The 27943-nt window shown below is 38.4% G+C and overlaps 1 protein-coding gene across 1 annotated transcript; it reads right to left on the bottom strand.

Moving 5' to 3' along the window:
• LOC139724066 (probable ATP-dependent RNA helicase DHX37) lies at positions 1-27436 on the bottom strand. The gene is made up of 29 exons (XM_071635270.1): positions 27050-27436; positions 25376-25476; positions 24301-24727; positions 22784-22932; positions 22251-22340; positions 21836-21932; positions 18125-18238; positions 17461-17562; positions 16958-17041; positions 15803-15902; positions 14654-14816; positions 14289-14403; positions 13613-13813; positions 12270-12394; positions 11284-11380; positions 10784-10849; positions 10374-10452; positions 9741-9886; positions 9128-9172; positions 8373-8435; positions 7732-7888; positions 6358-6425; positions 5189-5241; positions 4130-4290; positions 3322-3459; positions 2252-2346; positions 1597-1670; positions 918-1015; positions 1-207 (listed from the first exon to the last, which is right to left on the bottom strand). Exons 1-29 carry the CDS (start codon positions 27362-27364, stop codon positions 119-121), a joined length of 3612 nt encoding a protein of 1203 aa, XP_071491371.1. The 5' UTR covers positions 27365-27436; the 3' UTR covers positions 1-118.
• Positions 27437-27943: the final 507 nt, after the last annotated feature.

Consider the following 27943-nt stretch of genomic DNA (forward strand, 5'->3'; position numbering starts at 1 on the left):
AGTGTGTACAAGAACAGTGTCATCATTATTACAGCCTGACCAGCTGTCTTCCCATCATTCATCACACTAGTCCAGAAGATGATGACACCTCCCATTACTTTGACCAGTCTTAGAGGAGTCACTCATCTAGATCAATTGGGGGCCATGACATCAGGAGCTCAGCATGCAGATCTTGGGGTAGCCACTCCTGGTATGCCTGTAGCAAATCTGGTGGTCGGTCATGGGGAATGAGTGGGTGGAGAGATGGAGGCAGAACCATAGAGTGACAAGATGAAGATTATTTGAGAGAGGAGAGAATGAAACAGAGAGATGGAAAGGGGAAAAAGAACAAAGGGAGGGGGGAAAGAAGCAAAAATACAGAGGTGATTGGGTGAAGAAATGGAGGGAAGTGAACACCTGGTTTCTCGTCAACTTAATCATCCATCCATGTCATGTAAAACTTGTTTCATTACACATCGGAGCTTTTGTGTGTCAGCTGATTGAAACTGAGACTTTGTCTTGAACAATGATGAGCAGTACTTTCATTGTACACATGCTCAATGTTTTTAAGTGCAAATTAAGCTCTAAAATGATACACAAAGTAATAGCAAACTTGGACATTATTCAATAAACCTGTCAACTGCAAAACATGATATATTCGCGGCACGAAATTTTCACGAATTGGAGCCGACGGCCTTTTTCGTAGCATGAAATTTTCGCGAATTGCCACTGGCATTCAATGCATATAGTGTAGACAAGAAACTTCGCGTACATTTTAATTTCGCGAATCTTGGCACTCGCGAAATTCGCGAAATTAAAATGCACGCGAACATTCCTTGTTTTACAGTGTGTGATTGGATCAAGTCAAGGCCAACAAAAGCCTCCTTTGGCAAGTATAGACATGAGATAATTATATAACATTTGACACAGAAACTCACATTGTTTGTCCTCTCTCCAGGCCTGTACAAGAGCTGCCTTATTATCCACATTCTTCCCTGCCAGGGCTTTTAGCAGGATCTCAGTTCTGGGTTGGAGTCTGGAGAAATTCAGAGGATATTGGTCAAAGATTCAAAGTAGCACAAGGTGACTCTGACAAGTGTGTCTACATTTGTATGCTGTGTCTACCAAAAGCTCTCAATTTCTATCTTCTTGTTGACATTCCTTACATAGTGTTGCAGTTTGTAACCTTAATTACTTCCCAATGAATCATAGACGCTTATAACCTAAGTTGGCTATGGATGAAACGGTCTTGGTCATACCACACAGCGTAATTATATAGTACATCTCTTTTGTAAACACAACAAATGGTTCATAACAGCTTCTCAAAACACCTCAAGTCATATGCCACTCACAAATTTAAGCAACCTTGCTTGCCTTGCCTCATGAACTGAACGAACAATTTGTACTTTCCCTGCATCACAAATTGGCATTAGTACATCAGAATCACAGCTCACATCACAGTCAAGTGATCACACTGTTTTGTTGGCCAATCAATGTATATATCATCAGAGTAACCTTATCCAAAATTTGACAAAGAGAGATTCACACTTTGGAATGGTGGTGGTAAGACACCTACTGTACAAACATTAATCAATCAAGCCTAACTAGTTGACTTACTTTGCCCATGTCTTGATCATGGTGCTAGGAGTAGACAGCAGGGATGAAGTATACTTCTTCAGACTGGGTACCACCTACACATGTATCACAATATCAGATCAAGTTGTATTACTCAAGTCTTTCATTTCTCCAACTTGCTATGAAGGAGCTACAAGACTACAGATACAATATGCAATTAAACAATGAGAGAAACTGATATAATGCATATAATTCAAAATGAATATAATACATACAAAACTTACATACGCAATACTCTATTACCATGTACTAAAAAGTATTGTAGAAAATAGTATAATTCATGATGCCCACACATGTATGCTTTCAGCCATGTGATGCCATGAAATTTACAAACTATAAAGTACAAGAAATACATTTCACATGAGATGCAAATTAATAGATTAGGGCTTATAAGAGTAAAAAGCTAAAAATGAAAGATTGCCACAAAATTTCATTTTAGCATCAAAAAAGCTAAGTGACATGTTGAATTCACCTACTCTGAGAAATTTTCTCTGAAACCTTTCCTTTTTCTTAAACTCTATCACTTATTTTCTGCATCATAAATTCTGTCATCCTCTAATGTTTCTTCATGACCAAAATTCTGGGAATGTATTTGGTGCATATAAGAGATAGGAATATCAAGGTTGGAGCTACCTACCTTTCCTTCAAGGAGGAAGCGGGCAAACCACTTGACCCTGTCCACACACTTTGGGTACTCTAGCTCCTGGGAGGGGAGCTGCCATGCATTCCGCCCTGTAGATTGGTGTCAGGAAACATCCATGATATATTTAACTCATTCTATGTCTCATACCAGTTAACGCAACGAACCTCTTTGAACCCCATCGCATATATTACACAATTAACTTGGGAAATTCCTTTTCAGATATATGGAACACTGGTTGGATAACATCTGGCTAGCAGTGTTTGATGCAAGTGAATTCATCTGTATCCTTCCATCTGAAGGCTAGATATACTCTCCTTCAATTAAAGAGCTGCTGTACATGTATTTTGGCAGCATGGATTCACAAAAATATGCATACAGTTTAAATGAAATACTTGAGTCTGGCTTTGACAACCCATGGGTAGAGTGAACTAAAAAGGCCCTTAGATTCAGTGAAACATGATAATTTATTTCCAAAGATGCTACAAATGAATGACACTGCATCTTGTGGATTTTTCAGTATTTTCTGTTTTGCTGAAGTCACATTTCATTAGGAAGTCATATGTTACTATTCATAGAGTCCTGATAGAGCCTTCAAGGCTGTCTTGTCTAGTAGTGCCATGTCTTTGTAGCAGCGTGTCAAGGGATTTAATACACACACAATATCTCATGACAATTTACCATGTGGCTGGTAAAATGGTGTAGTCTTAACATTCATCCTTACATTTAATAGCAACCATTCCCTCCTATAATTCATGACATCTTTATCATTTTGGTCAGAGTCATCTGACTTAGTCAAAGGCCAAAGTGGAGATTTGAGTACTTGAAATTGAAACTAAAAGCGAAATCAATTATTGGGTCAATTCAAGCTAATACCTTTTTGTAAGCCCATCAAATTTATAATTCATTTACTATACTATTTACTATACAAAGCCAATTGATACAATATCTTATCTTTTGTGCGTGTGTAGTGAGTAAAATTGATTATATGACAATAGAAAATTCATCCTCCTCTCAAAATATATTGAGAAGGAAATGAGGAAGAAGAGGGTAATAAGTCAACATACCAAATGTACTGGTCATGTGACACCTCACAGTGCCAGTGGGAGAGTGGTAGGATGGTGTGGGTTCTTCCAGTGGCCGTGAGAATGTACACAGATGGGGGACAAGAAGAGGTAACCAGTCTCCATCAATGGCTGTCACACCTGGGAAAGTAAACAGAAAGCCAAATTGGTTGAAAAGATGATCACAAACTGCCTATTGTATTACCTCACAAAGACTTTGAGTGCCTCCACACAGGGACCCCCCCCCCCCCCCCCCCCCCCCCATCATACACTTCCTAATCATACACGTCTTACTCTTCTGGCCTTAAATAGCAAACACTATTCTCTGGCAATGCTTTGCTCATATACCAACAAAAGAAGAAGAAAAGCCCCATAATTATCATAGGGATAGTTGCATGATAAAAGACACAAAAATTGGTGGTTTTGGGGGGAAGGGGGAAAGTCGTTTATTGTCTTGTTTTGCTTTGTTTTTGCGAAATACATTTGTATAAGGCAGGCAGTTTGTTCTGCTCAAAATTAGATGATCAGCCATTTCGTTGGTTCCTTTGTGACAATCTCATCAGCATGTGTTTCAGCTTGTATGTAACAAATAAGAGAGGACTGCAGCATAATTACAATGTTGCTTCTTTTACCCCATATATCTACACAGATCTCTCATTCTCTCTTCCAGTACAGGTGCCAAGTCACCATATCATTTGCACCCTCAAACCAATCAATTTTATTATGCTATATACATAAATTTTAGCACTTTACAAGGAAGTATCCCAACTTGATGATGAAAGGTGATTTGTGTCCCTGGTACTTCACTGACCTCTCATGTAAGGCTTGGTGGTTTCAATGATCTCCTGGTACACAACATACTCAGGCATCTCCTTGAAGAGAGCTGAATTGGGATGGATGAAGACAGCGCCCTCTAGGCCCACACTTTGGTAGCCACCTCGCTGGAACCCTTCCTGATCTGGCAACATGCGCCTAAAGACCAGATTGAATCTCATATAAAACAATCTGAACTGAGAGCACTCAAACTTACTGCAATTACATTGTATATCAATTGAAGATTAAGTAAAGCAGACATTAGTCAACAGATAAGCCTGAAACTCCACAATTAGCAAATAGTAAATGATTACTAAAAGTGAACAGAATAGTACACAACTTTACAATTAGTAAATGCAACACACATCATCTTAAATATGAATGCCTTCTGTCATCTTACAGACTGGAACATGCTTTTACACAAACATCTTTGTGTGATTACGAAATAATGGAGATCAGAAGGTACCTAAAAGAGGTAATAAGATAATGTAGAGTACTAACAATGTGTACATTCCACTTGGTAAAGTGCGATGGGATACTGTACACACAGAAATTTTCATGGTACATTAATATTTGCATATTTCTAGCTACTTCTGGCTAGCGCGACTTCTAAAACCCGCAAAAAATATCTTCACAGTTTTCTCTGCACATTGTGAATGGGTTGACAATTGTGCAACCCGCAAATATGTTTTTAAGCCGCTCAGTGTGAAAAATTATTCAAAATATTGATGTTTACAGTATTTAACGAGAGACTACACAATGATCAAACTCTAAGACTTGTACAAAATATGGCAAAAGATTACAAAGAAGGCAAATTGGCTTTCACACCGAAGAAAAGAGGATAAATATGCAATTAATCTGCAGCATCATGTGTTTTGTTTGTACTCTTTGTCTTTTAACCTCCTGAGTGCCATTAACCCGTTGAGGACGAGTCCTGAGTATACTCAGGCATGTGTCTATGGGAAATGCGTAGTGTATCAAAATCAGTCCGTCCTCAACAGGTTAAGACTACAGGTAGAAGTTGCTTGAAAGAAAAAATGAATAAAAGATCACTCACTTGGCCACTTGATGGGCGAGGCCTGCAACAACTATTTGACGCAGCATTTTGACCTGTGAAGAGAAAAATCACCCATGTACCATAGATCAATGATATATTATTTTTGTGTAGCCCTTAATCATGCAGCTTTCCTGACGTAAGCATAGGTCTTGACTTAAATCACAGAGTCATAAATGCAACTACTGATACTGATGTACACATACCTAAATGTCTACTTTTTGATGAATTTCTTAAATAAGACTAATTCGCACAGTGAAATGAAATTGTATTCACTGCCTCTGTGCATGCATCTGTAAAAGAGCATAAATAAAGTGGGTGTTTGTGGCATCAAAGGACACTTTCAAGTGATTTACCTTCATGTATTACCAGACATATATTATCAACAAAATATACTGGGAGTATTATCACTGTATTATCACTAAAATACCACAAAGATTTGATATAGTTCTTAATTTGATGGAATGATGAAATCTGATGGTTCAGATGACAGGTTTGTAAGTATATGGAACATTGGGAAGAGCTTTCAGCTTTAAAAAAAAAAAATCAAAACCATCACAGCTGGATATTTATCAGTTACACAGAATAGAAGCATTTTTGGAAATGGTTTTATGTCAATGACTCTACTGACTTTGCCATGGTATAGGAATGTACAGGGCAGATCTAGAGTCCTGACAAAGACTCATCAAAGTACTTATAAAATGGGAAAAAAGACTACTTAGCTGTCTGTGCCATAGTTCTTCCTTTTCATTGAAACACTTTTCATTTCATATGAGGTTCATGTTTGAAATACTGTAACTTCTTCTTGTGGCATGAACTTCATGGTAACCATTTACAATATCTTTAACCTGTTGAAGACTAGTCCTGAGTATACAAGGTACTTGGGCAGGTGTCTATGGAAAACGTGTGCCATAGCAAATTTAGCTCATCCTCAACGAGATAATCTTGCTTAACATTTTAGTTCAAAAGCTTAGAAGTACATGATTGTATATTCATAATGGAAGAGACAATCCCTACACACTCACACATAACAACAAATCATTGAATAGCATGCGGTACAAAAAATTTCACTGGCAACAGTGAAATAGAGAGATAACATTGTACACAGACTGAATGTATTATGTCTGACTTTTTATCTGACTGTCTCCCTTGCTGTCACAACTGGTAAATACCTGAGTTGGGGACGGTGGGCTCATCTTGGGATCCATGAAGACTCCACAGTCTGGATTAACTACATTCACTGGCAAAATCAAAAAGGAAAGTAAATGTACAAAAAAGTACTGATCTCCCCAGTAACAAAACATTAACAAAAGAGTCACACTCATATTGTTCTTTGCCCACAAAGGAGAGCCAATGAATGACATGACAGTTCAGTTCAGTTTCAGTCTGATTTTACTTCTGCATTATTTTTTTCAAGAAAATCTTACATGTACATGGCAACATGTGTATCGCACAACAAAATAGAAAAAAAAACCCCACAATATTACATTCCTAGTTTAATAATCACGACAATCTTTAAAGTTTGGACATAATGCTATGAGATCAAAGGAATTGACAATGCACTTGTTTCCAAGTAAAGAGGGCAAAAATGCACGAGTGATATCATGAAAAAAAATGCATGACATGAGTCTTTTTATTCAGCATCCTCCTATCCCCTATCTAATACATTAATACTTAGGACATTGACTCCAGATTACAAGCCAAACAAGGATTCAATTACAGCAATGACCACATAAGATTGAACACGGCATAGATTCTAGTGGTTTCAGAGCATCTCCCTGTTGAGGAGGAATGGAGAATAGACTGGCCTGCATGACACATCTGGGTCATGGTGGCTCCTGTGGTACCTCACTCAAATAACGAAGCTATGCCTTTTATCTCTTCAAACCCATAACATTGTTTCTCATCTCCACCCAGGCAGAGATGTGTTTCTTATCTTCTAAACTCTGCCACCATTACCTTAATGTTGATCATCCTAGATCACATGGGTCATTGCCACTTCCTTAAAACATCCCTTTTTTCTCCTCTCTCTCTCTCTCTCTCTCTCTCTTTGGTAGTAGTAATAAAATCTTTCCTAGTGAATACTCTGTCTGCAAACATGAAGAGGCAGATAAATTATCCACAAATAGGCTGTGGTCACCATCTCATAATATTGAGTGAAAACTAAGCACAGTAAGAATTACCAACAGAAGGAATGTGGCAGATAAATTATCCACAAATAGGCTGTGGTCACCATCTCATAATATTGAGTGAAAACTAAGCACAGTAAGAATTACCAGCAGAAGGAATGTGGTAGACTCCTTTACTACACAGCACATTACAATCTTTCATCAATATGTCTCTTTTGCTGTGTTTATATTTGTTTTTGCTTGAGCTCTCCATGAATGAGAAACACTCTCATTAGCTTGTTCTTGACAAACCAGGAGACTATTTAACCCTTTCTATGCCAATGAGTCAAATTTGACCAACTCTGACACACAAACCTATGGGCAGGTAACATAATGTGGCATGCAGAGGGTTAAGGAATCTCACATTATATACATTACCTGCATTGGTGAGAAGTCTCCGCAGCTTTCGGATCTCTACCATGGCTTTGTGCCTCAGTCCATGTGCAGCACAGAAGGCTGGGGTACAGCCTGCATACTCAGATGACCCTACTGCCCCAAGCAATACCATCAGGTCACCTAGGAGGGCGCTGTCACCCTGCAAGTATAAGAATAAAGACAGATTGCATCACTGTATCATAATTCCTTGGTAAAATAAAAAACGTTGCCAAGAAATAAGAGTTGACCACTGATTAAAGGCCTACTTGAATTCTTCACACAATGTGTAACTGTGACATTTCTTTGTACGGTATTTTAATACATCATAAAAGTCTGACCCACACACTCTCTTTGTGTAGTGTTTACCACACATGTAAAACAGGTTTGAATCTAACAAGGGTTGATTTACTAATACCTGTACCAAATTTCATCCAGATTCCTCTTATGGCAAGAAGTAAGTCCACGCATACAGTTCTCAACTGTGAACATCCAAATGAACTATAATTCTGCAACCTTTCAGGGTTTAAAAAAGACATTCTGCTGATATCAGTATCTACTAACAGCAAACCAGCTTATCTCTCTAAGGTGTGAATGTTCCTGTAGGACATAGATGTTATCAATAATGTAATATAATATTTACAAACCTTTCCTGCCCAGATACGCTTGTTGTGAGCAACTTTTGCATGCATTTTCTTGTGTGCTTCTTTCTGAAAGAAAAATGGTGAAGACAAACCATACTCTCTTCGGCAAATATCAAAGTAATTATTACAGCAATGATATCTATTTTCAGCAACATATAATAAACAACTTACAACTCATTATCTCATGAAAGTTCTTCACACTTAATAGCATACATTATATAAAATGAAATTTGTATTAATGATAGCGAAATTTTACAGAAACATACCTCCTTGGAACATAGAAACCTCTTTTAACCAGGGAGACTATCATTTCACAAAAATGAAAATTACTCTTCTAAGGAGTAATGCCAACTAATCAGGAAACACATATACACTTGTACCTTAAAGCACAAAATACATAAACACAGACAGAACATACAAGCAATATATGTAATATATGTCATTATATCCACATACTGTAAAAGTGGAAATTTTCGTGGTGTTGAAATTTTCGCACATTTCGCGCAACCAGAAACCAGCGCGAAAATAATGGCATGCAAATATTTTTGCTTGCCATATGTTCCTGTGCGTGATGTCTTTTATACAGCGAAATTAAAAACACGCGAACCTCTTCTTACCCGGCCAAGCGTGAAAAATAAGTTGCGCGAAAATATCCACTTTTACAGTACACATAAACAAAAGAATCCTTGCATCTGAAAAATCATTTTAACACACACATCACTGGGATCCATCACATGGGAGCACTACAAAGTGCTTACCTCTTTCTCACTTTCTCCTTGTAGAGAACTTTCTTCAAAGATCTCCTGCAAAGAGAACACAGAAATTAATCTCAAAACCTCTTCCAATGATAATCTTTATCATTAGAAACTGACAAACATACAAAATGCAAAAATAAAATCTCTGTTCAGAGTGAGGAGAGTATGACATACATGCTTTCAAAACAAGTAAATCAACAAGGGCTGTTACTTTGTCTACTCATATAAAGAGCAATTGCATAGTCAGGATTGGAGCATGATTTTGGATTAGGGTTGAAGACTGAGAACAATGTTTCAGACTAGGATTAAGGTTCAGAACTTGAGGGTAGGGGTGGGTGAGTAAGACTTTGATGTGAGTTCAGTTAAGAGTTGGAAAATTTGTACAATTTTATGCATGATGTATCAAACTATTAAAGTTGGTGCAGACTAAATGACACCTTGAACTAGCCTCTAATCCACTGTTGGGTACTTTAATCACAAACCTTGCAGCCAACTCAAGGTCCATTGTGCAACAAATAATGTATCAGGACTACTGTTTCTACTTCTTTTCTTACGGTTAATGGTTACACGCTGGGTGACTTTGAATTATCATGGTAAAGTGGCTGCTTGTACGTACCCTGACAGTGAGTGCAGCCACCAGGGCAATGACGTATGGCAGACATCCCTCCTGTTGGCCCAGTGATATCATCTTGGCATAGCAGGGAGCCACCGGGAAGCAGGCCATAGCTTTCCCTACCATTGAGATCCTGGTGCTGAAGGATTCTACAACCATAGAATCAAGTATTTTGGTGTCATCATTCATTATGTTTTATCATTACATGGAGTATCTGTATGTCATGGAAGTGAACTTATCAAAAAACAAACTCACACACAATGATCTCTATAAATATTTCTTAAATTCAGAGCAAAAATATATTTTTATACTTCACAATCTCATTTCTCTTAACTTTAAAATTGCAAACACTGACAAAATGTGCTGTAATGTTTTATATGTCACAGCAAATTTTAATGGGGAAATCAAGACAGTGTATTGTGAATGTACCTCACAGAAACTACTCCTTAATGATTGAAAAGGAAATAGATAAATTGCAAATATATATGACTTACATACCAGAAGAATGTCTTTAAGAAATTCATAACAACTTCAATGCTATGTTATATGATGTCAACAAATAAAGTACTTCAATGGTGTGCTAGTGGGCTGTGTGTCTCAGTGAGAACGGTATTAAAAGTCACTGTCCAGGCTCACCTTTCTTGATGTCTTTGAAGCTCTTTGGTTTGGGAGGTTGTTCCAGGGCTCCTAGTGCTATGAGTAATCTCTCCCCAGCCTGGTGGAGAGAATGAGACAGGGACAGTCAGATCAAATTGGGAAGAGATCTTGGTGCTGTGCTACAATTCATGCAAGATTTTCATACACTAGATTGACAAATGCATACACGTAGATATCACTATTAGGCAGTGAAATTGATATATATTTCAACATACAATTGGTAAAATCAGACATGCTACAGATTACAGATATTGAATAATTTCTGGACCAACAAATGCCATCCATTTGTACAGACTGAGCAAAGTTGGCACTGAGTTTCTGACACAAAAATAGCACTGATATAAAGCTTCAAAAACTGAACATACATGAAAAAATTATGATAAAGTTACCTTTAAGCTGTCCTCATCAGGGCAAGTAGGGAAGGGAAAATTGACAACTTTGTCAATCCCCATGTCCTGTGGAGAGGAAAGGAGGGAAAATTTAGAAAAGTTTTTGAAGATACATGAACATACATACCAGTGTGGTTATACATACACATACACAAATGGAAAGACAGCTATATTGATGGACAAAATCCAATAGATAGACATAAATATAAAGACTGAGAGATTGATTTTGTATCAGTGGAAACAAAGTTTCTTTGCCTTCTTCTTTCTCCGCTCTGAACAAGGTAACTGACCCGATTCCCTAGGAAAGCATGCATGAATGATTTGAGAATATTGACAGGAGTTACAACTGGATTTTTCCCCATCCAAACAAGAATCAAACAAAAATGATTCTTGTAAGAGACATACTTGCAGTTTTGTTATTACAAGCAGGTTACATAATAGGGCTTTCCACTATAATAGGTACTTAAAAAAAGAAATCAAAAAACAGACATTCTACACACCTTCATCTGCAAAATGAGGTCATCCACAGGTCGTCGTGTGATCTCCGGAGGGTCAAAGGTCTCGAAGTCATTTCCAAACACAGCAGATGAATACAATCTGGTAGGCAGGAGTAAACATTTGGATGGATGTGGGAATTTCAGTCTTCGTCACCACCACAAACTGATTTGTCAGCAACTTAGTGCTTGAACTGAATCACAGATTTTTGTGATGTTTCTGCAAAAAGTGGTTGCTTTGTTCAACAAAGGTATAACAGCAACTTCAAATCATTTATTGAGCTCTCAAGCACAGATTTCTTTAAAGATTTAAAAAAATATGAAATCAGATTTATCCCTCATCCAATTTCAGTGTATACACAAATGATCATTCAAGTTCATTTTGTGAATGACCGACTATACGTTATGACTTTGAACATTTCACACATTGTGCATCAAATGCACACCAGATGTCACTGAAAATAAGTAACCATACATATAAACAGTTACCCAAATATATACTGTTCATCAAGAACAATCTAAACTACTAGTGACATACAATCTTTGAAAACATTGTAAATATCTGGAAAATGATATCATCATGAAGAGGAGATATATCATCTAATCTAATACAGATATAGAAAGCCTGCCTCAGAAACGAGGAATTCATTGAATCAGCAAATACTGACAAAGAGAACTATGCTGAGAATTAATCATCATAGGCAAGGCTCTATTTAAATTCTGAACACAATACTTGACTCCAGCCTTCTTCCTTACAGACGAAGGCGGCTCCCATTATAATGAAGTCCTGGAGACTTGCAATTTTCTTCAATTACATCGAAATGTTATCATTTCCAAAGGGAAATTTGCAGCAATGACTCTAATGATAACAATTCTGGCATCTGAATTACTTCCTGGTGACAAAATTTTGTTATAACTTAGTTCGCTGTAACGAGAGCACCCCAAGGCTATTGAGACTCATTACCATGACTTGACCTTGTCATCTTTCTCACCTGTAGGCATGGCCTGGTTCTGTGCGGCCAGCCCTCCCTGCCCTCTGATTGGCTGATGCTTTGGATGTCCAGGTAACCTTGAATGAGGACACTCCAGTGACCTTGTCATAGTACCGCCTTTTGACCTGATTAATACAACACGTATAAAAAAGTTACTACATTTACCATCTTAATTCGCATATTATCAGATATCTTAATTCGCATACCATCAGATTACAGTTAAACTCGCCTAAGTCGACGTCGCATATGTCGAATAATCGCGCAAGTCGAAGATTTTAAAAAGTCCCGGTTTTTCCCTATTGACTTACGTGTATTAATTCACTCACAAGTCGAATTTTTTAAGTCGAATACTCGCCTAAGTCGATGAAATTCCAAGAACACTTTCACGGAAAAACCATTGAATTCACTGTGCCTAAGTCGAATAAGATTTTATTGTGTAATAAATGAATGTCAAAATCACGAGACGCCAGTTTTTGTTTACATACAGTATCACCAAAAGAAACTTTTGCGTCAATAAACATTAACGTTTCATTAACGCAAGCGGTTTCACCTGAATCGTTATTCACGCAAACTAACGATCGGGAAAATTAACGTTTGTAGTAACGATGAGTAACGATCCCAAGCGCAAATTAACGATGTTTCGTTGACATTAACGATAGGTAACGCAAGAACTCACGCGAGATTTTGGTTTCCGTTACCCAGACCTGGTGAAAGGACGACGTAGCCCCTGCCGAGTGTAGCGATCTATGCCTTATATACTTAGCGGAGTCTTTTCGTGAATCGAATCACGATTTCGCGAATGGTTAATACGCGACCGGGGTCACCAAAAACGCACGCCGGGCCACCAAAAAAAAAAAAAAAAAAAGCCGGATGTTTGCCTTCAGTTTTGGAAATGAACAGCGGTAACAATCGGCTCCATAAGATGCTAGAATAAATGTCAGATGTTTGCTCTTAATTTTTGAAATGAATAACTGTAATATTCAATGTGGATAAAGTGTCTTGCTGAAGGGCAAATATCGGGCACACCGCTCCAGCTCTCGGCTCCAGAGTAGACAACATACATGTACATTATACATGTGTACGCGTGGTGTAACTGTAAGTCGATTTCTTTTTGACTTACGCACAAGTCGAAACTCGCCTAAGTCGATGTGTTTTGCTCAGTCCCGAGAAGATCGACTTATGCGAGTTTAACTGTATTTGCGTTCATAAAATGTCTGAAGATACATGGACTTTCAAATACAAATGTATATTTGCAAAAGTTAATGTATGATTAAATATATGCACATTCTTATTTGACTTCAGACCTTATTGATTTAAAATACTCAGTAACAGGGACAACTCACCCTTCCAGTGTCCACAACATATTTTATGCCAGGTATGGTGAGTGAAGTTTCAGCCACGTTGGTTGCCACAACAACCAGTCTGCTGCCCTCTGGAGGTGGCTGGAAGACCTGGGCTTGCCGGTGAGGAGCCAGCAAAGAGTACATAGGTAGGACGTGTAGAGGGACCTGGTCTTCTGCTGCCTCCATGCTCAGGATTTTCTCCTTCATAAGGCAAAATTTGAAGAAATAAACGATTTCTTAGAAAAGGAAATTAGCTGCATTCTCGAAGTGGAGAAAACATGTGCTTCATTATAAACATGGGAACAGTAGATTTGATTACGGACTGTCAAATTTTGTGCAGAATCTCTTCACATAAAGTCATCCATAGCAATCCAACATAACAAGTAATAATAACAGCAAAATATATTAGCCATCTTATCACATAAGCCTCTCACACACAAGTGCTATTTGAACCATTAAAGCAATATCACTTAATTTACTGAAATTTACACTTTTATTTTCAAATTCCAATTTTCCAATTTCTTAATTTTTTAAAAATTTGTTTGCATTCACTCATATTCTGTACTATTACCCTCACCATATGCCACACTATATTCTCTTGAGGAAAATTCCTTTGCCTTAAATGATTGCCCACTAAGTTGTACAATACTAGATAGACATAATATGACATTGTTACCTCATTCTCATCTTCTTCTGGAAGAACTCCTGCTTCATCATCAGACTGGCCATCATCATCAAAGTCATCATCATCATCGACATCGCTCTCTTCATCGTGGGGCTGTGCTGAATAACTAGTGGAATGAGAAATCATTGTCTACATGATATAGTGAGGCAAATCAAACTTTGTGGATCACTCAAACACGTCTCTGAAAAGGTACAGTAATCATCAAGCAGCTCCTCCTCCACTAAAATGTTGCAAAGGAAACCTGTCCCTTGGCCATTTCAATATCTACACTGCTATATGCTTACATTACAGAATTAGGACTAAGAGTTTTAACACCTCTAGTATGACTATGGAGGTAGAACACACTGATGTCTTACTTGTCTAGGCTGATCTTGGGCAGCTTCCATTTCTTGAAGGCTTTCTTCTCCTCCTCCTCCTTTGTCAAATCTTCCTGACTTTCCTCTTTCTCTCCCTCTTCCTTTTTCCCACATTCAGTCTCTCCTGTCTCAGACTGAACTTGCTTAAGTCCCTGCCTAGTGCCTGAGCAGTAAAGATCATGTTAAAGCAAGAATCATAAATGTAACATTGTATAATGATTTAAAATGAACAAATAGACATTATGTACAATAGATTTGGTAGCAAGGTTTATTTTCAGACTAATACATAAAACTGGTTATGATAGATAACAGATGAAATACAACATTTTGCACATATTCGTAATTGTGAGGACTAACAAAATGAAATCACAAAGACTTGCTGAAGGGCATGTGGATGTGCGATAAGTACCACCAAAAGATAAGATTAAATGTGGCATGAAATTTTTTTCTATAGTTTCACTTCAACCAAATAATAAACAAGTACCTCAACAGTTACCTTTCTCATCAGAGGTGAACAACAAGCTATTAACAAGTTTGTCACAAGCAAATACAATGCAATGAAGTAAATTCTCTGACTACTGAAAGAAGTAAAAATATAATACATTTACAACATGCTGATTGATTTTCTGATTGATTTTCCCTTTTTCCCACCTCATATCTTTTTTCCTTCCTTTTTTTTTTTAGGAAAGTAATTGCATATAATATATTATAATGCTTTTTATTATGTTCTACAGTGTACAATAATCCTTATCCCTGATCATATGGGACATAAAATGGAGGTCCCATGTGTGCGAGAGAGACACATCCCACCCTCATAATAATCCCTACTTCATTTATTCATCACAAAGAGCAGGGCTTATAACCCAGTGAAGTGGTCCACCCCAAATACACATTGTACACACAATACATACATTTGGTTCCCATGGAATATCAAAAGCAAATATACTAGCGCAGCTGATGAATATGGGTTATGCAGCCGTTATCTTGTCTTGGCACAAAATTCAGATTCAGTTCATTCAAATTTCAGATAATTTCAATGTTCAATTGAACAGAAGCTTTTTCAAACTATGTGGCAAAAGTGACAAAATAATCTTGAAGAAATCTGAGATTGTCACGCGATGGATTCTCCCTACAGAGCAGCACACTTACCAACTGCCTTCAGCTTTCTGCAAAGTGTGCTGACCTCATTCTGACCTGTCACAAACACAAGGATGCCCCCTGGTGGCAGCGTCCGGTGAATCTTCAAGACCTGGAATAAGAATTAGTGTTGTGTTTTTCTTTTGGATACTTATCATGCAGTCACTGAGAAAGGATTTTACAAATACCATTAGGAGCAGTGATTTAAAAAATATTCAAGATATCACATTTGATGCATATGTGTAGGTCAGTTGCATCACAAAACATCCTAGCATGTAAAAATTTTGTAATAAAACCTAAAATATATGGAGATACCACTATTTTTCTCAATAAACCATAACTGTAGACAGTTTAGTCTGGTAACATTCTTATTATAACCACTGTTCACATTTTGTATATTTAACAATACTTAACACTGATTATACGGACTGAAAATTTTGTATTGATTGTTTTTATCCCTAACTCACATTTTAGAACTATTTTAAAGCACTAATGCTGGGTTTTTTGTTTCATCTGCAAATGGTAAATTATGCCTTTAAGAGTGAGCTAACACAGGACCAATAGTTACGAATCCAATCTGAAGTAATTGAATCCTCTTCCCCTCCTTTTCTTTGCATTTCATCACCAACTTTAATGGCAAATGTTATCTATTGTCTTCTAGTCTATTCAAATCTAGCACTTTTGTCATGTGCAAACTGTGAAACAGTGCATTTTAATGGTTAGAAGTTACAGGTCTGTGTCTGCTAATAAAATATAAATTGACTATCTACAGTTGCTCAAACAAGGAGTATTTTGCGGACCCTTCCAATTTTGCTCCCAGAGCTCACATTATTTATAACTTACTGAAATTCTACATGAAATAAGCTACATATAGTAATTGAAAATCATACAATGGATTTACATATCCGTGATTCTGCTCATATATTCTTGGTCTATTGATATCAATTCAGAAAACACTTTTGGCAATATTCTCCATTATTCTGATTTGAGATCACTGTAAGTAACTATTTCAAGAAAGAGTAATGCTTCAGTAAACCTTTTGTCTTACCATCCTTGCAAAATATTGCATAATTAAAATCTGGTTGAGGCTTTGATTATTGGACTCAATGAGTAGATTACTCAGCAGGCACAAAAATAAGTCACATTCATATTATTACTTCAACTTACCTTGCGGTAGGCTTCTTTCAGATAATCTTCCAGAGGGGTGCGTTTGTTGAAATGAACAGTCACAGGATACTGCCTTGACTCAACCTTCAAGGGAGATTATTCATCATGAGAATGCAAAGTGATTCATTGTAATGCTTCACTGTCATGTTTCATTGGCATAATTGCATTTATGTTACCTGTTAATATACAGCTTTCTTCAGCTCACCTATGCAATACACAGAAATACTTCATATGCTGTTGCAAGCCAACATAACAAAGAAATAGCGTCAGATTACAAATCATATCTTGACATCGATCTGACTACACAATTGCATTACATCACAGAATTCATCAAACATCTCTATCATAATGTGACTCATTTCAGAATAAGTAAAATCCAAGGAAAAGCTTGATTCACCATAAACACAAAAATCTATACTGCTATGGAATATACAGGAATTCTGCATACTTCATTATTACATTGACTAATAGTGAAAGAGGCAATAATGTTACTGTTAACCTACCTTGATTACTGGTGGAGTGACCTTGAAAAGTCTGGTGTTTGCTGTGAAGTCTTCAACTCTCAGGGTAGCAGACATGATCACAAGTTTCAAAGGGCTTCCTTTCTGTGGGATAGATAAATATACATTACTCTCTTAGCTTTCAGTAGCATGTATCAAGCAACTTGAATATGAACCATATTCGAAAGGTCACTATGCGTGTGACTACAAGAAACCCAGTACAAACATTTCATATATATCATATCCCATAAGCCATTAGCAGAAAGCTCTCTATCCTCTCTAATGTAAATCTTATTAAACATTAGTGGTAGACCTCAGTTCAATTAGCACTTCAATTGACTACATGTACTTATTCATGCATATATATGTACATGCCAGCACCTTCATGGAAAATTCACTGCCATCCACTTCATACATGAGTACCCTGGAAGAACAGTTACCATCACTATAATAGACACATGCATCTTTAAAAATGCTTGGATACATGCATGTATCCTGCACCTGTTACTGTCGAATGTTTGATGTAAGTACATATAAATGTATTCATGCCATTAAGATGAAATGTACTGAACATACTACATATCTTGTTCAGACAATTGGGTTTAAATACAATGGAGTGATTAAGGATGAATTTTTACTTGAGGGTAAATTCTAATGCTGCCCTTACCTTGTGTCTGAGTGGTACAATCCTGGAGAGCAGACCAATCAGGATGTCTGTATACACACTCCTCTCATGAGCTTCATCAATGATGATCACAGAGTACTTTGACAACAAGAAGTCCTTCACAAAATCAAATGAAACAGAAAGCATAACAATAACAGACAAGAAGAAAAGACATGAAGAATGTATCCTGTATGAAATCTGGGGGGGTGTTTCATAAAGTGTTTCATAAAGCACTTGTCGCAGCGACAAGTGCTTTATGAAACACCCCCCTGGTCTCATCACTGCAAAAATGCAGGAGCCTACTGAGTTTAAATATTAGACCTGCCAGGCCTACCAGGTGTACTAGTCAGTAGTTGGTGTCAGCATCTGACATAATGTTGACTTCAGTTGCTTGAGGAATATGGAAATCTTACCCTGTATATGTACCGGTACTAGGTATTCCTCACCAGATTTTGAACTTCTTCAACTTTGGGCACAAAGACAAGCATTCCAACAATATGCATAAACCAGGTATGCACACAAAACACACTTTATATGAATATAAGCATCTATCTTATTACCTTGTAGCTGCTTCCAGAACCAACAACTACTGGGTGTATACAATGCTTTTGACACATTTGTTACAGGATAATCAATGTGATTTACTATCATGCATTTTGTTGCAAACATACCCTTGACCTAATTTCTACGTGCACCAACAGTGGACACATCTCAAAAATACCACAAACTGATAGATAATTATGTAAAACATGATTGGTTTCTAGTGCATGGCACCTAACAATAACAATTCTCACTCACTGTACACTTCTCACAAAAGCAGTTCTCCACCACTATTGATATTTGTATGTGCAGTAACAAATCATTCCTGCAGGCACACATATAAGTATGTCATGTCATACAAACAATGCATGGACATGAGCACTTTAGTTTCAGATTTCATGGGGTGAAAGAGCATCTCATCTTTCACCAACTACGAAATCTTGTTCCATTGCATGGATAAAGACTATTCACTCCTTTTTTTATGACTCCTCAAATGTTAACAGGCATGGTCCAAGTCCAGCAGGCCTGATTAAAATGATGACGACTGCAAAGCAGCATCACTGGGTGTCAGATGAAGAGAGAGTATTACTGTATAAGTGGTTTCTTTCGCAGTGGTTTAATTTTTGCGCTTTTCGCGCTTGGAGGTTGAACTGCGAATTTAACCACACGCAAAAATCTTTTTAAAAGTTGCGCGAAATTAACCACGCAAGGAAATGTTTTGAACTCGCCGCTTGTTACAAAGTACAATGCTACAGTATTGCGCAAATACACACACGAAAATTCCACGCATTGAGTGTACTGTATTGATGGTCAACACACACACAGCGATACCGCACATACTGCTAGTACTCCAGTGCGCGTGCCAAACGCGTGCGGTCACTGTACTGTTACGGAAGAATGTAAGATCGCGCACGAGAGATCGAGAAGAATGCATAACTGAAACACACTTAATCTCATTCACGTCACATTCTCTCGCGCGTTGTCTACTACTAGGACCTATACTGAGTTTAATAGTACTCAATTCCTTCATTATGCATCGGTTTTTGAAACCACTTACTGCTCAAAAGTGTTTGGGATTGCCGAATCCTGCGGATGATAGGCATGGATTAGATGCTCAGTCGGTTCGTGCTGCAAACGACGATGTTAGTGCTCTTGGTGATGAGCTCGGAGGGGCCGGGGACTCTCCATTGGACATCCCAGCTACGAGTACCACAACATCAACGACTCGTAAGTGGGGCTCCTATGGGGTCTACCCTCCGGAGCTCAGGGCCAAGATCGGACGCTATGCTGCCGAGTATGGAGTGGCTTCAGCCGGGCGCAAGTACTCCAAGGAGCTTGGAAAGACATTAAACGAAAGCACAGTTCGGGGAATGAAGTCTGCCTATTTGAAATGCAGAAGTGCTGATCCTAGTGTGGAAATTCAAGAGCTGCCCAAAGCTAAACTAGGACATCCTTTGATACTTGGGAAATACGGCGATGATGTCAAGGCCTACATCAGAGCTATCCGTGCAAGTGGTGGCATAATCAACACAAACATAGTTCTTGCCGGAGTACGCGGTCTACTAAAAACAAAAAAAAACTGTTCTAATAGAGCACGGACGGGAACGTGCATCTTGACAAGGTATGGGCTTGCTCGATCATGGATCGCATGGGCTTCACAAAGAGGAAAGGAACCAAGGGAGTAAAAAATCGTCCCGATGATCTTGCCGAAGTGAGTGGGAAGTTTTTCCGCCGTATTGGACGTCGAGTTCGCAAGTATAATACGCCCGATGAGTTGATCATAAATTGGGACCAAACCGGAGTCGATGTAGTGCCAGCAAACAATTGGACTATGCATGCGCGCGGAGAGAAGCAAATTCCGATCAGAGGGATTGACGACAAACGCCAATATACGGTTTTGTTGGCATGCACCCTGTCAGGAGATTTCCTACCACCCCAGATATTATATCAAGGGAAAACTGAGCAGTGCCATCCCCGCAATGCACCATTTCCAGATGATTGGGACATATGGCACTCCGAGAGTCACTGGTCGACCAGCGATACCATGCTTCGTTACCTAGACAAGGTGATCAAGCCATACGTTGACAAAACACGTGCTCATCTGAGGCTTGATTTGAGTGTAAAGCCCATCTTGATTTTTGATGTTTTTCGCGCACATCGTACGGAGGACGTCAGAGCGAAGATTGCGGAAGACTTGGGAGCAGCGTTTGTGTATGTCCCTGCCGCGTGTACCGACGCATTGCAACCACTAAACGCCACAGTAAACAGTGCGTACAAAAAGGAACTCAATGCACAATTCAACACATGGTATTCGAGCCTCGTGGCCCAGGGCATCGAAGATGGGAAAGACATGAATGAAATTGTGAAGTCAATTGACTTGCGGACAACAGCAATCAAGCCACACCACGTGCGGTGGCTCGTATGCACGCACAGCATCGTGTCATCAAACATGGAAATCATCAGGAAGGGATTCGAGATGACAGGGATTGCAAAGACCGTTGCCGAGGCAAGGATGGCGCCGGTGCCCGACAACGAGGACAGCGACGTGGAAGGAGAAAAACATGGCTATCATATAGCAGAACATTTCCTGTAAATGTGTTTGTTTGTTTGTTTTGACTTGGAATTGTTGAGCAAACTATTATTCCAGTTGGAACAGTTTCGACATCGGATTTTACTTCTTGCCGTAGGCCTACACAAGATTGGATAATATGGATGGATAGTCTATAGACCCTGCAACTTTACAAGCATCGAGAGACGGGATTTCAGGTAAGCCTGCATTTCATTTTAATTTCGATTTAATGAATACAATAACAGTTGGATTATAATTTATGCTAATAGTTGCGTTTTCATGTGCGAAATAAAACAGTTTTTGCAGACAGTGAATTCAAAGATTTTGCCGACCGCAAATTTAAACACACGGATTTTGCCGACCGCGAATTTAACCACACGCGAAAAAGTCGGCACCGATGGAAACCGCGAAAGTTTCTGTACGCGAAAGAAACCACTTATACAGTACATAGTAATATACAATATAGTGGTATTGTTGTGTGCTATCGAAAACTACTTGATGGCAAATGCCATGTGATGAACATTCAACCAACAGCATAGCAAGAATCATTGCATGTGTTATATCATCCCAGGACACAACTCAAAATATTGCACTACAAGATATACCTTCTGAACCTCCTTCATTAGTACTCCATCAGTCATGAACTTGATCTTGGTCTTTTCTGTCACATTTCCTTCATAGCGGATCTGGTAGGATACCTCACTATACAAGACATAAGGAAAGGGGAATCATTAGAACCGAACTGATATGTTTATGAGGACATTCTCTTATTGGAGCAAGTGTGTGATTCATGTTGCAAGCACACAGATAACTGAAACTGCAATTCAGCATATTATTGGGGAACTCAATTGGTAGAAAAACACCAAAATTGGCATGCACGCACTAATTTGAAATAAAAAGCACAGAAAAAAAAACCCAAGAAACCCTAAAGAATCTGATAAGCTTGACTGAAGACTTGCTGGAATTCTTCCACAGTAAGAGATTTTGATAGAACATTATTTAAAGAGCTTTTGAACAAACCTATTTGAGAGGTTCATCTCCTTGGCAACCCGCTGAGACATACTGACTGCTGCCACTCTCCTGGGCTCTGTCACACCAATCAAACCTTTCCTAGTAGAGCAAGAATATGTTTTGAAGAAAAATACAGTATAGAAGTCATCTCCACTTTTCACATTTACCCAACATAAAATTCCATGCTGTACATAAATGTGTGGCTAGAGAGGAAAAACATTTCAATATGCCGAATCACTTGTAGAATTCATGGGCATATTTTTGCTGTTATCTTAAATTGCTGCATCTTTCTTGGTTGTCAATGCAATATACACAATCAAAAATAAGACTTCACCTATTTTTCTAATCAAATAGGACTAACTGTAACCAGATATTGTTTTGGCAAAACTACAATGATTTGTCAATACAGCAATACAGCAAATTTCAATTCCATTTGGAAAATTAATAAACTAATCTTTTTCCTTTGTGTAATCTTCACTAATTACCAAAAGGGACAAGTAACTTCATCTTTCAGGCAATCCTTTCAGGCAATGTCTGCTTACAGTGCATAGCCAGCCTCATAGAGGAACTGGGGGACCTGAGTAGTCTTGCCACTCCCTGTCTCTCCACAGATGATGACTACTGGGTTGTCATGGATACCTTCCATCACTGCTTGCTCTTCAGCCAGAATAGGTAGGGCCAACCTTGCCTCCTGGGGAAGGGGATGTTTGGACACATAAACATAGAGCTTTTATTTCAAAATATGCAGCACAGTGGCTCTTGCTTTATAGTTGTGAGGGGTCAGGAAACAAGGTTATCTCCTGCTTAATTAAAGGACAAGTTCACCTTCATGTACATGTGGATTGAGTGAATGCAACAATATTAGTAGAACACATCAGTGAACGTTTGAGGAAAATCCGACAATCCGTTCAAAAGTTATGGATTTTAAACTATCTACGCAATTACTGCTGGATGAGAAGACTACTGCAGTGTGTGATGTCACATGCGTACAACGATACAATGAAAATAAAAAGAGAATTTCACAAAATTTTACTTTTTGAATAAAGTGTATACAATTCTTGGACTTGTTACTGATGTATGTTAAGGATAATATTATTCCCCTTGCCTTCTGAAAGAGAGATGTCAAGTGTTCTTTTGTTATGCGAGAAAAGTGAAAATAAGGTGAATTTTCTTTATACTTTCTTTATACCGTTGTACTCATGTGACATTACAAGCTATAGTACAGTCTTCTCATCCAGCCATGACTGAGCACAAACTTTAAAAACTCATAACTTTTGAACGGATTGTCCAATTTTCCTCAAACTCTCACCAATGTGTTCTACTAATATTGCTGCATTCACTCAACCCACATGTCTATGAAGGTGAACTTGTCCTTTAAGGCTCCAGCTAAGGAGTGGCTGTTATTACACAGTGCAAATCACCCTACAGAGTGAAAAACATATACACTACACTAGATAAACATGCACTATTACTGTAACAACTGATACCCATAGGAACAAGTAAACACACTCTATGACATCCACAGTTATAATGGAAATCATAAATAATACCATGGTCTCAGAATTTGGGCAACTAACTAGGACAAACCCTTATTCATTCATCCTACAAAATAATCCTTTGTGATTAGGTTACATTCAATTTGTTTCACATAGGCTTTTCTCAGGTGAACACAGTATTGGAGACTTTGTCCACCAAGATTTCTGATGTTGATATCTTTTTTGTTTTTATGTACGCAGAAATCTTACAAACACACAAATATTCAGTGTTTGTTTTTATTATAACATCAAGTTACAAAGGTCTTTGATCCACACAATTTCACCCTACCAACAGCTGAATGTAAAATGTTCTAGAACCTACTGTATGTCCCCTTGAGTTTTATAAAAAGTCATCCCAATTTTCAAACACATAATGCTTGGAATTCGATCATTACTTCTTCACCATGATTACCTGGTAATTATTCAATCATGGTTTATGTATCAGTAGAAGGAAGAGAAGTACTTGAAAGAGTTATTTATTACTGCCTCTCTGCTCCTCCGAACAAATGCATCACACAGCTCACCTGAATTTCTGGTGTCCGTTGCACACTGACAAATGTGGCTGGTTCCTTTTTCACAGCTTCTTTCTGTAGCAAAGTGGCCTCTGTCAAAGAATCATTTAGGTCAGTCCTGTCTGTCTGTTTCTCAGAAGGATTTTGCCCCACGCTTGAAGTCCTTTCCTCAGTTTCATTGTTCACTTTGTCACAAACGTTTGTTGCCACTTTTTGCTTCACACTGCCTCCTTCAGACCCTTTTCCCAAAGCTGTCTGTTGCTCCTCCTCAGCAGTGCTATCATCTTCATCCTCTGATGATGACGATGATAATGATGAATCCTCCGTTTTTGTGTCATCTTCAACATCTTCCTCCTCATTAGTCCTGGCTATTTTCCTTTTCTTGTTGCTGCCCCCAATGCTGTTGATTTTAATTGCTCCTGATTCCCCATCTGATTTCCTGTGAAATAATAATAATTATTAAAAAAAGACAAACTGTTTGTATGGCTAGTAAATAAGGAAAAGTTTGATACATCCAGTGTAGATAAGCACACTTAAATGATATCAGTCTTCACGATATGAATATTGGGATAATAGTCACGCAATGGTTACAGTCATTTCATTGTCAAATCCTCACCAGCAGAGCATAATATCATCAGAGAGTGAAACAGATTCAAATGATTAACAGATGTTTGAATTCTGACAATCCTGATGGAATCCTATTTTCTTTGCTCATTTTTCCACTAATATGTTTACAACCTTGTTACATAATATTTACACATAAGCTAGAAGACAACATAAATCTATTCCAACACATTTGATCAATATTTGCCACTAAAGTTTTGATTTCTTGTCACTGTCTTTCGTCAGTGTGAAAGATAACAAGTACATCACAATTAGGAGTAGTGAAAATATGAAATACATGTTTCTATCAGGTAACTATTGCAAGCATGGAAAAGTCTGTTCCAAACTTAATATAGAGCGAAAACTTGAGATTCACATGACAAATTAAATTGAAGTTCCCCTCCCTGCACTGATTATAGAAATAGGCTTGAAAATAATCATCACTGGTTATCTGCTCTCTGATCCACAGCCAGCAGTGTCACACCTTTTTGAAGTCTTTTGCCCAATATGAGCAAATGACGTAAATTGGGCCAATTCCTCTGAAGAAGCCTGGTGTTCACTGAGAGATGCCAACAGCTCTGCCCTCTGTCAACAGAAAAAAAAAAGTTAAACCAGCATTCTGCAAATCATTTTGATCGTTGATTCTACACTTTATTAAGTTTATGGCATGCAGAATTGTATTTCAATATAATTCTTGGGTTAAATTCTTATTACAACTGATTATCAATTTGTCCTTCATTGACATAAATTAGCACTGATTATTCAGTGTTTTAGTAGTAGCTATGATTAAAAAAAAAAAAAATAATGGGCATACATATACTTGGGTTGGACACAAACCAACAATCTCCTGATTACTATACAGACAGGCATTGTTAGTAATACTAGCTTTTGCCCAACACCAGCTCATGCTGATTCTTATCCCTTAAAGCAGCAGGTACAACATATTTTTAATCAAAATGAATTCTTGCATTAACCCTTCCCAACAAACTGATTTGGTTCAAATTTAGGGAAAAGATTGGTCTTAAACTAACTTTAGACCATGATGTACAACAAGTATAACCTGTGATTTTGGTGCAATTTGATTACGTACATTTAGAGCAAAGTAATATAAGACCCACAATAGAATATGCAGCAGTAGCATGGGATCCACACACACAGCAAAACATCAAGAAAGTTGAGCAGGTCCAGTGGAATAGTGCAAGATATGTCATTAACAAACTATGACCACCAATCACGTGTCAGCGCTATGCTGAATGAGCTTCACTGGCCCACACTACAGAGCAGACGTCGCCAGTCAGCTAGCAATGCTCTACAAGATATGTTTCAACCTAGTTGATATTAATTGGAAGGACCACCGCACACCATTGACATCAAATACCAGAGGCCATGCTAGCCGATTCTGGATCCCACACTACAGCTCACAAGTTTTCTCTTCATTTTTCTTTCCCTGCACCTGCAGAGAATGGAACAACCTAAAGAAGGATCCTGCAATCTTCCCATCACTCAATGTCTTAAACAAGGGTAGGCATTGAGTAAAGCCCTCATCTAGCATCTGTAGTCATGCCAATGATTATCAGCAGCACTTCACATGTACAAATTGTATACTGCACAACATATTTTTCACTCTGTAAATTAAATGATTGGCTCTTAAGAGCCCGGTCTCTCAAAGTGCCATGACGGCATGCACACCACTCTGCAGTGCGCCGCGCTGATCTTCAACTATGATTATATGAAGGATGCACTTCTATAGAAGAAGAAAAAGAAGAAGGCCAAAAAGTAACCATACACACAGCCCTGTTGTTGTACACAACTGACACACGGGGACGCCGTGCGAACCTAGCTAAGATTTTAAGAAGAAGAATTCACATTATTGCCCAGCATTTCTATGTTAGATTGTTAGTCATTATTCTATGTCAAGCTCACTGATGCTCACTGACACGGATAGTACATGTACTGACACGCATACGCATGGTACTGCACTGTACCCCGATTTACTCCCCGATATATACAGATATGCAAATACCATGATTCAGGAGCCTGCATGATAGTCCACCGGTAGACCCTGTACTACTACCACTGAGCACTGTACCAGGCTACTTGATTACTAAAACAGCATGATGTCATGACAAGATTGCATTTTTTGTTGTTGATAAAATACCTTTCCTTTCTTTTCCTTTTGTTCTAATATTCTTTGTAGTCTCTTTCGTTGTTTTTTGCTCAAGCGTTTGGGTTGGTTCTGATGAAGAGCGAGTTTCTTGGCTTCTTGGTTCGGAACTTTCTTTGTGGGAAGCACGAGGGCATTACTTCCCAGCTCAGTGTCTTTACTCGTCCCCGGCAATTCCGGGGAGGCGAATGGTTGACATCCCGCTGGCTCGATTGGTACACACGGGGTTTTCTGAGATCTTCGAACGTCTGTGTCGTCCACGACTTGACGGGCCTTCGCGTTGAAAGATCGTGATTTCTTGCGACCCATTATATTTCCAGTTTGCTTGGCGTTGTCTACATAAACATGAACATAACGAAAATCAAAATTACAAGAAATTTATCCCGTATCTTTCATCCGGTTAGTCAGATCCACTAGTACAACGAGCGATCGAGCATGTGCATGTGTTTACCACATACAACAAGAGAGTGTTCGCTCATTCGCTCGCGTGCGGCGTGCATTCACGTGCGTATTAAAAAGGTGAACCCATAGAGATGTATACTGTATGGGTGAACCCCACCGGTGAACCCTGCATCTATTCCAGCTTTGCCTGTTTGCCTCACAGAACTCTTGAGTTCTGTGGTTTGCCTTCGCTCCCCCATCATCGATCACTCAATTTTATGTTCGTCCATTGTCCGTCAGTTTAGTAAATACAATGTACATTTTTGTAGGACTGGGTTTTGTTTCCAACTTCAACTTAAAATTAAATCAGCTTGTCAATTGTTGAAAAGTTTCCAAATAGGACAGTTTTTCTCTAACAGAACAAGTTCTGTTTCCCTTCTAGAAGAACTAATTTCTTCTTCATTTCTCTTGAAAAAAAGAAAAGAAAAAGAAACCAACTGATCACAG

The sequence above is a fragment of the Diadema antillarum genome, unplaced genomic scaffold, assembly GCF_040938485.1.
Source record: "Diadema antillarum isolate AM-2024a unplaced genomic scaffold, OU_Dant_1.0 scf00000206, whole genome shotgun sequence".
Classification (NCBI taxonomy): domain Eukaryota; kingdom Metazoa; phylum Echinodermata; class Echinoidea; order Diadematoida; family Diadematidae; genus Diadema; species Diadema antillarum.

Coding starts and splice junctions, on each gene's coding strand:
- LOC139724066 (XM_071635270.1), bottom strand. CDS start 27,364: ATGGGTCGCAAGAAATCACGATCTTTCAACGCGAAGGCCCGTCAAGTC. Junction 17,042..17,460: donor TCACTCCACCAGTAATCAAG/GTAGGTTAACAG, acceptor TCTCCCTTGAAG/GTTGAGTCAAGGCAGTATCC. Junction 9,887..10,373: donor CTTCAAAGACATCAAGAAAG/GTGAGCCTGGAC, acceptor CTATGGTTGTAG/AATCCTTCAGCACCAGGATC.